The sequence below is a fragment of the Macaca thibetana genome, chromosome 10, assembly GCF_024542745.1.
Source record: "Macaca thibetana thibetana isolate TM-01 chromosome 10, ASM2454274v1, whole genome shotgun sequence".
Lineage (NCBI taxonomy): Eukaryota > Metazoa > Chordata > Mammalia > Primates > Cercopithecidae > Macaca > Macaca thibetana.
Window position 1 is genome coordinate 9,214,933 of NC_065587.1, and position 11,968 is coordinate 9,226,900.

Genomic DNA, 11,968 nt, shown 5'->3' on the forward strand with positions numbered 1-11,968 from the left:
GGCCAAGGCGAGTGGATGACGAGGTCAGGGGCTCGAGACCATTCTGACCAACATGGTGAAACCCCATCTCTACTAAAAACATAAAAATCAGTTGGGTGTAGTGGCATGTGCCTGTAATCCTAGCTACTCAGACAGCTGAGGCAGAAGAATCGCTTGAACTCAGGAGGTGGAGGTTGCAGTGCGCTGAGATTACACCACTGTACTTCAGCCTGGGCGACAGAGTCAGACTCTGTCTCAAAAGAAGGAAAATGGAAAAAAAAAAAAAAAAAAAAAGTTCATCAGTTCTAGGGGCCTATTTAATTCTGGAGCACTAACAAAATTATGTCTTGGGGCCAGGTACAGTGGCTCACGCCTGTAATCCCAGAACCTTGAGAGGTCAACACAGGCGGATTGCTACAGAAGTTTGAAACCAGCCTAGGCGACAGGGGAAAACAATGTCTCTACAGCCGGGCGCGGTGGCTCAAGCCTGTAATCCCAGCACTTTGGGAGGCTGAGACGGGTGGATCACGAGTTCAGGAGTTCAAGACCATCCTGGCTAACACGGTGAAACCCCGTCTCTACTAAAAAAAATACAAAAAGCTAGCCGGGTGAGGTGGCTGGCGCCTGTAGTCCCAGCTACTCGGGAGGCTGAGGCAGGAGAATGGCGTGAACCCGGGAGGCAGAGCTTGCAGTGAGCTGAGATCCGGCTACCGCACTCCAGCCCGGGCGACAGGCGAGACTCCATCTCAAAAATAAAAAAAATAAAAAAAATAAAAAACAATGTCTCTACAAAAAACAAAAAAATTAGCTGGGCATGCACGTGCTTGTAGTCCCAACTACTCAGCTACTTAGGGATGCTGAGGCAGGAGGATCACCTGAGCACAGGAGGTCAAGGCTGCAGTGGGCAGAGACCATGCCACTGTACTCCAGCCTAGGTGACAGAGCAAGACCCTGTCTCAAAAAAAAAATTTAAGTTATGGAACCTGCAAAGCTGAGGAATAAACCAACCATGGTGATCCCGTCCATGTCCTGCCTGAGCTCCAGCTGGCCTTCGTCCACAGCTATTCTCTTCTTAAATGCAGAATGTGTTCTACAGCTAGTCATTGACAACAATCCACATGGCAAGTAGTCATTTCCATAAATATTTTAATCTACTCCGAGGAGTCTACAAACTTTTAAAAGAATTTGGTAAGGGCTCCTTCTAGGTTCTAAAAAAATTAAAAACAAAAACTAAAACAGAATTTCAGAAAATGTTTTCTATTGCTTATCAAATACTGAATACTTATTACTGGTTATCAAATTGTGCTCATCTATGAATGTCTCATTTCCTTGCTACCTAACACTACATTTTCTTCTGAGGTCTTCAGGCATCAAGGGTTCCATTAACTCTCTGAAATTATAGGTAGAATTGTGAGTACCATGTTTTTGAGGGGAAGGTATGTAGCTGTCATCATATCCTCAAAGAGGTCCATGGTTGGCCGGGCGCAGTGGCACCTGCCTGTAATCCTAGCACTTTGGGAGGCCAAGGCAGGCAGATCACAAGGTCAGGAGATCAAGACCATCCCGGCTAACACGGTGAAACCCTGCCTCTACTAAAAAATTTTAAAAAAAAAATTAGCCAGGCGTGGTGGTGGGCACCTGTAGTCCCAGCTACCTGGGAGGCTGAGGCAGGAGAAGGGCGTGAACCCGGGAGGTGGAGTTTGCAGTGAGCCAAGTTCATGCCACTGCACTCGAGCCTGGGCAACACAGTGAGACTCCGTCTCAAAAAAAAAAAAAAAAAAAGAGGTTCACGGTCTAAAAAAGGTTAAAGCACTGCTCTTCAAAGTGATGGTCTCCAAATCAGTAACATCAGCATCACCTGACAACTTACTAGAAATGCAAATTCTTGGTCCCCATTCTAGATGTAGAGAATCAGAAATTCTGATTCTGGGGCAAGGTTCTGTAGTCTGTTTTAATGCCCTGCAAGTAACTCTGTTTGAGAACCATTTTAAATTAACGATTGTTTTCATTCATGGTTCTATTATTTTATTTCACACACACACTTTTTTTTTTTTTTGAGACAGAGTATGGCTCTGTCGCCCAGGTTGGAGTGCAATGGTGCCATCTCGGCTTACTGCAATCTCCGCCTCCCAGGTTCAAGTGATTCTCCTGCCTCAGCCTCCTGAGTAGCTGAGAGTACAGGCGCGCACCACCACACCCAGCTAATTTTTGTATTTTTAGTAGAGACGGGGTTTCACCACTTTGGCCAGGATGATTTTGAACTCTTGACCTCGTGATTCGCCCACCTTGGTCTCCCAAAGTACTAGGATTACAGATATGAGCTACTGTGCCCGGCCTTTTTTTTTTTTTTTTTTTTTTAAGGGACAGGGTCTTACTCTGTTGCCCAGGCTAGGGTTCACTGGCACAATCATAGCTCAGTGCAGCCTCAAACTCCTGGGTTCAAGCAATCCTCTCACCTCAGCCTCCTGAGTAGTACAGGTGCACACCACCACACCGAGCTTTTTTTTGTTTTGTTTTTTGGTGCAAGATACTCTGGTTTGCCAACTACAAGAACAATTCCTTTTTTTTCTTGAGATGGAGTCTCTGTCACCCAGGCTGGAGTGCAGTGGCGCGATCCTGGCTCACTGCGACCTCCACCTCCAGAGTTCAAGCAATTCTCCTACCTCAGCCTCCCGAATAGCTGGGACTACAGGCCTGCACTACCATGCCCGGCTAATTTTTGATTTTGAGTAGAGTTTCACCATGTTGGCCAAGCTGGTCTCGAACTCCTGACCTCACGTGATTTGCTCACCTCAGCCTCCCAAAGTGCTGGGATTACAGGCGTGAGCCACCACACCCTGCCTACAAGAACTATTTGTACACAAATTAGAACATGAAAAGTTTCTGTTCAGTTCCAAATTCTAAAATTATGAGGCATGAGATATATAATAAATCTGTGAAAATTCCTCTCTATGAAGTACATAAAAGAAGCAGTAATCTTTTTAATTAAGCTGAAATTTAGATAAAAAAGAATCATTTCTAAGCAAACAATTAAAAGGTATTTAATACATTCACAATGTGCCAGGCATAGTGGCACAAGTCTTAATCCCAGCCACTCAGGAGGCTGAGGTGGGTGGATTGCTTGAGCTCAGGAGTTCCAAACCAGCCTGAGCAATAGTGGGATACCATCTCGAAAAAAAAAGCAAGGCCAGGTGCAGTGCCTCACGCCTGCAATCCTACCACTTTGGAAGGCCGAGGCGAGCAGATCACAAGGTCAGCAGTCCGAGATCATCCTGGCCAATATGGTGAAACTCCGTTTCTACTAAAAATACAAAAATTAGCTGGGCATGGTGACGCATGCCTGTAATCTCAGCTACTCGAGCGGCTAAGGCAGGAGAATCGCCTGAACCAGGGAGTCGGAGGTTGCAGTGAGCCAAAATTGCACCACTGCACTCCAGCCTGGAGACCGAGCAAGACTCTATCTCAAAAATAAATAAATAAAAATTTTTAAAAAGCATAAATACACACACAAGGCTGGGCGCAGTGGCTCAAGCCTGTAATTCCAGCACTTTGGGAGGCCGAGGCGGGCAGATCACGAGTTCAGGAGATCGAGACCATCCTGGCTAACACGGTGAAACCCCATCTCTACTAAAAATACAAAAAATTAGGCAGGCATGGTGGCAGGCGCCTGCAGTCCCAGCTACTCCAGAGGCTAAGGTAGGAGATTGGCGTGAACCCGGAAGGCAGAGTTTGCAGTGAGCAGAGATCGCGCCACTGCACTCCAGCCTAAGCGACAGAGTGAGACTCCATCTCAAAAAAATAATAAAAATAAAAATTAAAAAATACACACACAAACATTCACAATGTTGTGCAACTACCAACTCTAGTTCCAAAAAATTTTCATCACCCCAAAAGCAAACCCAGTACCCACTAAGCAGTTGCTCCCCGTTCATCTATTCCCTGTGCCTCAGGTAACCAACCACCACTTTGCATTAAGAACTTACCTATTCTGGATATTTCATGCAAATGAAATCATACAATATTTGACTTTTTGTATCTGGCTTCTTTCACTTAGCATAATGCTTTCAAGGTTCATCTACTTTGTAGTACGTATCAATTCTTCATTCTTTTTCATGGAATGTATATCCATACGCCACTGTTTAGCCATTTGAAATGTTTTGGAATAAGATAGAGGTGGTGTCTGCATAACATTGTGAATGTGTCATTGAATTGTATACTTTCAAATGGTTAATTTTATGTTACATGAAACACAACCTCTAAATAAACAAAAACAGGCCAGGCACAGTCAATCACACCCATTTCTCCACAACCTTGCCAACACTTCTTATTTTCTGCTGGTGTTTTTTAAATTTTAGTTTGTTTATATAGTGGGTATGAGTGATAGTTCATTATGATTTTCATTTGCCTTTCTCTAATGACTAAACATGCTGAGTATCTTTTCCTGTGCTTGTTGGACATCTGCGTATCTTTGGAAAAATGTCCTTTTTTTTTTTTCTTTGAGACAAGAGTCTCACTCTGTTGCCCAAGCTGGAGTGCAGTGGTGCAATCTCAGCTCACTGCAACCTCCATCTCCCAGGTTTAAGAGATTCTCCTGCCTTAGCCTCCTGAGTACCTGGGACTACAGAAGCGCACCACCCTGTCTGGCTAATTATTTTTGCATTATTAGCAGAGACGAGGTGTCACCATGTTGGCCAACCTGGTCTCCAACTCCTGACCTCATGATCCGCCCGCCTCCGCCTCCCAAAGTGCTGGGATTACAGACACGAGCCACCACGCCCGGCAGGAAAAATGTCTTTTCAAGTCCTGTGCCTGTTTTAAAATTGAAGTTGCCTTTTTATTGTAGCCATCTTCCCCAACCACAGGTAGCAGTCAACTCCCAAGTATCACTCACTCTTTTCCACACTATAACTGCAGGAACTTCCCTTCCTCCTTTATACTCTCATCTCTGCAAGAGGAGGCGCCTACTTCTTTTTTGTGGTGTTTTTTTTGTTTTTTGAGACAGAGTCTTGCTGTCTTACCTATGCTGGAGTACAATGAGCAGCACAATCCAAGCTCACTGCAGCCTTGATCTCCTGGGCTCAAGCAATCCTCTTGCCTCGGCCTCCCTAGCAGCTAGGACTACAGGTGTGCACCACTACACCTGGATGATCTGTGTATTTTCTGTAGAGACGGGGTTTCTCCATGTTACCAGGTTGGTCTCAAACTCCTAGGCTCAAGTGATCTCCCCGTCTCGGCCTCCCAATGTACTGAGATTACAGGCATGAGCCACCATGCCCAGTCGATACTGTTTTTAAATGTCTTAAACTAAAAGGTAGTCTCTTACCTGGATGCTCATGTCAAAAGGTGTCAACTCATCTTCACTCTGAGATTCAAACATAGCCTTGGAGGCATCAACCAAAAAAATCAAACTATCTCTTCCTGAATATTTATAGTCTCCTATGGGGAAAAAAGTGGAAGAAAATGTTTATCCTTGTATTTGTATTTGTTTACCATATAAAACAAAGGCCATAAAGTATAACCTAATCAATTATTATAAAGTGAACAACCATAAAATCTCCACCTATGTCAGGAAATTGAGTCTTGCCAGACACCCCAGAAATCCCTCATAATTATATTCCTTCCCAATTACAACACCCATCTCCCCCAAAAAAGTCAATATCCTGTTTTTTTTGTTTTTTTTTTTTTGAGATACAGTCTCACTCCCATCACCCAGGCTGGAGTGCAGTGACACAATCACAGCTTACTGCAACCTTGAACTCCTGGGCTCAAGCTATCCTCCTGCCTCAGCCTCCCGAGTAACTGGGACTACAGGTGTATGCCACCATGACCAGCTAATTTTTTAAATTTACTGTAGAGATGGTATCGTGATGCACTGCCCAGGCTGTTCTCAAACTTCTGAGCTCAGGCAATCCTTCCGCCTAGGCCTCTATTTTTTTTTTTGAGACGGAGTCTCGTTCTATTGCCAGGCTGGAGTACGGTGGCGTGATCCCAGCTCACTACCACCTCCGCCTCCCAGTGTCAAGCAATTCTCCTGCCTCAGCCTCCCGAGTAGCTGGGATTATAGCCGCCCGCTACCACGCTCAGCTAATTTTATATTTTTAGTAGAGACAGGGTTTCACCATGTTGGCCAGGTTGGTCTTGAACTCCTGACCTCAGGTGACCTACCCACCTCAGCCTCCCAAAGTGCTGGGATTACAGGCGTGAGCCACTGCACCCAGGCCTGCCCTGGCCTGAGAGCTAGGATTATAGCCATGATCTACCACACACCCACCGGTTTCTTTATAATTTTATCACCCAAAACTACATTTCTAAACATTACCTTTGACTTACTGTTTCTGAAGCCTCTTCATCTACAGATACCCTCTCTTTTTTCCCTTGTAATTTATTTGCTGAAGAGCCAAGATGCTTTGTACTATACACTTATCCACATTCTGGATTTTGCTGATTGCCTTTTTAAAAAAATTAATTAGGTGGGGCACAGTGGCTCATGTCTGTAATCAACACTTTGGGAGAACAAGGCAGGCGGATCACTTGAGGTCAGGAGTTCGAGACCAGCCTGGTCAACATGGTGAAACCCCACCTCTACTGAAAATACAAAATTAGGCCGGGCGTGGTGGCTCACGCCTGTAATCCCAGCACTTTGGGAGGCTGAGACGGGCGGATCACAAGGTCAGGAGATCGAGACCATCCTGGCTAACACGGTGAAACCCCGTCTCTACTAAAAATACAAAAAACTAGCCGGGTGAGGTGGCGGGCGCCTGTGGTCCCAGCTACTCGGGAGGCTGAGGCAGGAGAATGGCGTAAACCCGGGAGGCGGAGCTTGCAGTGAGCTGAGATCCGGCCACTGCACTCCAGCCTGGGCGACAGAGCCAGACTCAGTCTCAAAAAAAAAAAAAAAAAAAAAAAAAAAAAAAAAAAAAAAAAAAAAAATTAGCCAGGCGTGGTGGTGAGCACCTGCAGTCCCAGCTACTTGGGAGGCTAAGGCAGGGAAATGGCATGAACCCGGGAGGCGGAGCTTGCAGTGAGCCGAGATCACGCCACTGTACTCCAGCCTGGGCGACAGAGTGAGACTCCATCTCAAAACAAAACAAAACAAAAAAAATTAGCCAGGCATGGTGGTGCCCACCTGTAATCCCAGCTAATTGGGAGGCTGAGGTAGGATAATCACTTGAACCCAGGAGGCAGAGGTTGCAGTGAGCAGAGATCACACCACTACTCTCCAGCCTGGGCCACAGAACAAGACTACGTCTCAAAAATAAATAAATAATTATTTTGGCCAGGCACAGTGGCTCACGCCTATAATCGCAGCACTTTGGGAGGCCAAGGCGTGTGGATCATGAGGACAAAAGATTGAGACCATTCGGGACAACACAGTGAAACCCCATCTCTACTAAAAATACAAAAACTAGCTGTGTGTGGTGGCACATGCCTGTAACTAGAGAGGCTGAGGTGGGAGAATTGCTTGAACCTGGGATGCGGAGGCTGCAGTGAGCCAAGATTGCGCCACTGCACTCCAGTTTGGGTGACACAGTGAGACCCTGTTTCAAAAAAAATAAAAATAAATAAATGGCAGGGCATGGTGGCTCATGCCTATAATCCCAGCACCTTAGGAGGCCGAGGCATGTAGATCAAGAGGTCGAGATTGAGACCATCCTGGACAACATGGTGAAACCCCATCTCTACTAAAAATACAAAAACTAGCTGTGTGTGGTGGCGCATGCCTGTAATTCCAGCTACTAGGGAGGCTGAGGCAGGAGAATTGCTTGAACCCAGAAGGCAGAGGTTGCAGCGAGCCAAGACTACGCCACTGCACTCCAGCCTGACGACAGAGACTCCATCTCAAATAAATAAATAAAATTAATGAATTAATCATTTTAGAAACAGAGTCTTGTTCTCTCACACAGGCTGGAACACAGTGGCGCAATCATAGCTTACTGCAGCCTTGAACTTCTGGGCTTGATCGATCCTCTGCCGCGGCCTCCCAAAGTATTGGGATTACAGGCATGAGCCACCTTGCCGGGCGTGCTGATTGACCTCTTTTGGTGCAGATTAACATAGTCCTCTGTCCTTCCTACTAAGGACCTAGAGAGGCTTAATCAGATTCAGGTTTTCTTTCTTCAGCATGACTCGTAAGTAACGTGTTTTTTCCTAAAAAGGTATATAACGTCTGGTTATCTCCAAGTAACTGGGATTACAGGTATGTGCCACCATGCCCAGCTAATTTTCTGCATTTAGTAGAGATGGGGTTTCACCATGTTGGTCAGGCTGGTCTCAAACTCCTGACTTCAGGTGATCCACCCGCCTTGGCCTCCCAAAGTGCCAGGATTACAGGCATAAGCCACCATGCCTGGTTTATTTTATTTTTATTTTTTTGAGACGGAATCATGCTGTCGCCCAGGCTGGAGTGCAGTGATGCGATCTCGGCTCACTGCAAGCTCCGCCTCCCGGGTTCAAGCCATTCTCCTGCCTCAGCCTCCAGAGTAGTTGGGACTACAGGCACCTGCCACCACACCTGGCTAATTTTTGGTATTTTTTTAGTAGAGACAGGGTTTCACCATGTTAGTCAGGATGGTCTCGATCTCCTGACCTCGTGATCCACCCACCTCGGCCTCCCAAAGTGCTGGGATTATAGACCTGAGCCACCACGCCCGGCCCGTTTTACTTTTTTGAGACAGGGTTTCACTCTGTAGCCCAGGCTGGAATGCAGTGTTGCAATCTTGGTTCACTGTAGCCTCTGCCTCCCGGGTTCAAGCAATTTTTGTGCCTCAGTCTCCTAAGCAGCTGAGGCTACAGGTGCATGTCACCACAGACTCAACTAATTTTTGCATTTTTTAGTAGAGACGGCGTTTTGCCATGTTGGCCAGGCTGGTCTTTAACCCCTGACTTCAGGTATCTGCTCCCAAAGTGTTGGGATTACAGACGTGAGCCACCACACCCGGCCAAATTGTGGTATATTTAAAATGAGCTATAGGCCAGGCACAGTTGCTTACACCTGTAATCCCAGCACTTTGGGAGGCCGAGGTGGGCGAATCACCTAAGGCCAGGAGTTCAAGACCAGCCTGGCCAACATGGCGAAACACTGTCTCTACCAAAAATACAAAAATTAGCCAGGTGTGGTGGTGCACATGCCTGTGTTCCCAGCTGCTCGGGAGGCTGAGATGGGAGAACAGCTTGAACCGGGGTGGCGGAGGTTGCAGTGAGCCGAGATTGAGCCACTGCACTCCAGCCTCGGCAACAGAGTGAGACTCTGTCTAATAAATAAATAAATAAAAGGAGTTACAGAGATTAAATACATGTACTTGCAAGGAAAGATATATCCATGCTACAACAATAAGAAAAAAAGGTAGAACACAAAATTATGTACATTTGTTTAAAATTATATTTGGAAGACTGGTGTAAATTAAAATGGCAAAAATGTATATGCACCATCGTTACAACAATACAAGAAATCAGATACAGGCTGGACATAGAGGCTCATGACTATAAACCTAGAACTCTGGGAGGCCAAGGCTGGGGGGGAATCGCTTGAGGCCAGGAGTTTGAGAGCAGCCTGATCAACATAGCAAGACCCTGTCTCTACAAAAAATTAAAAAATTATTGGGAGTTGGTGGCACTTTAGTACCAGCTACTGAGATAGCTGAAGCAGGAGGATCACTTGAGCCCGGGAGTTTGAGGTTATAGGGAGCTATGATGATCTCACCACTGCACTCCAGCCTGTCTCTATCAAAAAATTAAAAAACAGGTATATATTTTATTAGGAAATAAAGATTGAAAGATACTTGAAGGAAAAATACAAAAATGTCAAAATGCTGGTAGCAGTTGTGTTAGGGTGGTAGATTATACAGATTATGGCAAATTTTTTAATTTTTTATATATTGCCCACGTTTTTTTTTTTTTTTTTTTGAGACAGAGTCTCGCTAAGTCGCCCGGGCTGGAGTGCAGTGGCGCCATCTCGGCTCACTACAAGCTCCGCCTCCCGGGTTCGCACCATTCTCCCGCCTCAGCCTCGCAGCAGCTGGGACTACAGGTGCTTGCCACCATGCCCGGTTAATTATTTGTATTTTTTTTAGTAGAGACAGGGTTTCATCGTGTTAGCCAGGATGGTCTCGATCTCCTGACCTCGTGATCCGCCCGCCTCAGCCTCCCAAAGTGCTGGAATTAGTCTTGAGACACCGCGCCTGGCGTTTCTCACTTTTAATAAAAACATTCAAAATTTTGGCCGGACGCGGTGGCTCACGCCTGTAATCCCAGCATTTTGGGAGGCCGAGGACGGTGGATCACAAGATCAGCCCGGCCAAGACGGTGAAACCCCGTCTCTACTAAAAGTACAAAAATTACAGCGCGCCTGTAATCCCAGCTACTTGGGAGGCTGAGGCAGGAGAATCGCTTGAACCTGGGGAGCGGAGGTTGCAGTGAGCCGAGATTGCGCCACTGCACTCCAGCCTGAATGACAGAGCAAGACTCCATCTCAAAAAAAAAAAAAAAAAATTCAAAAATCGTCTACCCAGGAGTTAAATTAACCAGTATGAAGATTACATGTACCCCTATTTCTCTTCCTTTGTTCTATTGTGTTACTGCGTTGCCTGAACATAACACTCCCAAACCTGGAGGCTACATTGAAAGCATCAATCACTTTCCTGTAACTGTGTTGCTTGCATTTATTCTTTGGTTGGGGTAGTTATTGTAGGGTGGGGGCATTTTTACACTGAGGTCCTGGAATGGTAAACCTACTTTCCTGGATGAGAAGGGTCTCACCTGAACCACTTAAGATGACAAAAAATACTCATGGTCATGGCCATTTATCAGGGCCCAAAAGATGTCAAACTACCAGTGTCCAGAAAAAACTTAGGGCAGACTAGAGTAGGATCTGAATATAAGAGCCTAGGGTAGCTCTGCAAAGTTCAAAGGAAAAAAAGAACTTCAGAATTATCTGGGAGGAGAAGGGCATGCCATCAAACAGAAAAGTCCATCCAGCAGAGATGGGCAGGGAAGGTCTTTCTTCCACACACCGAATAGCACTACATGCTGAAGTCACTTACCACTTGCTTCAAGGTTCTCTTCTTGTTCTTCTTCTGCTTCTTCATCGCCCTCGGTTTTGTAATATGACTCCCACCCTGCCATGTTGGCTACTGCTCACTAGGCGAAAGACGTGAAAGTCAGTAACAGGCAAATTTAAACCGAAAAAATACCGACCTCTAGCTTCTCGTGAGATCTGTTCTAAAGGCTTGGTTAGTAGTGAGGAACGTGGACGGTAAATCCTGCCGCCTCGAAAGCTCGGCAGTCGCACTGCATGTAAATGCGCATGGGGGCCATCCCAGTAACAGCCTCATCTCAGCTATGCCTCACGTTTCAGGGCCCGCGGCGGCCCGCGGAAGCCAGATGCCGGAGGTCCCGCCCCCGGCGCCATTTAGACGATGAAGGATTCCCGCTTCGGAATTCTGTGCTCACTAACGGACCCCCTCGTCCTCAATACCGCCCAAAAACCTCCCCAAATTCCTCAATCACGCCCAATGAGGTCTCAAAGGCAGACAGGCCTCAAGTGCAGGCAGGCCGCAAGCGCAGGAGGGCCTCAAACGCAGGCGGGCCTCAAACGCGAGGTGCCGCCTCCTTCGGGAGGAAGGAGCGTGGTCTCGAGTCTGTCGCTACCCCTCGGATTCGCACACTTAAGGCTAACGGTAACCCTCTAGCAAGGCTATGGGGGCGCGCGACACCGAGCGGGCGAAGCGGGACGAGGCCAGGCCTCGCTGGCGAACAACACAAATGGGTAACGGCCCGCTTACCTTTGGCGCAGAGAAGCGACCAACTTGGACAGAAGACGAGAATCCACGCATGCGCGGGCCCTGTTCTTGTTCCCAATCAACGCCCCCTACGTCATCACGCATGTGCGCACTATTCGCGTCAGGCTGGCACGCACGCTCCCCAACCAGCTTCTACCTACGTCCCTGACGAAATCAGAGAGCCCCGCCTACTTCTGCAAAGCCACGCCCCC

The 11,968-nt window shown here is 46.9% G+C and overlaps 1 protein-coding gene across 4 annotated transcripts in view; it reads right to left on the reverse strand.

Moving 5' to 3' along the window:
- XRCC6 (X-ray repair cross complementing 6) overlaps window positions 1–11,967 on the reverse strand; it is a 39,240-nt gene extending 27,273 nt beyond the window's left edge. Inside the window, exons 1-3 of one of the 4 annotated variants that reach the window (XM_050805868.1) lie at window positions 11,760–11,967; window positions 11,019–11,115; window positions 5,303–5,415 (exon numbers count right to left, since the gene is read on the reverse strand). In XM_050805868.1, coding sequence (XP_050661825.1) covers window positions 5,303–5,415; window positions 11,019–11,100 — 195 coding nt within the window. In that variant the 5' untranslated portion in view covers window positions 11,101–11,115; window positions 11,760–11,967. Of the gene's footprint in view, window positions 1–5,302; window positions 5,416–11,018; window positions 11,116–11,513 lie in introns of all 4 variants that reach the window. The other 3 variants (XM_050805870.1, XM_050805871.1, XM_050805872.1) reach the window with 3 other exon arrangements.
- Between the last annotated feature and the right edge of the window lies 1 nt (window position 11,968).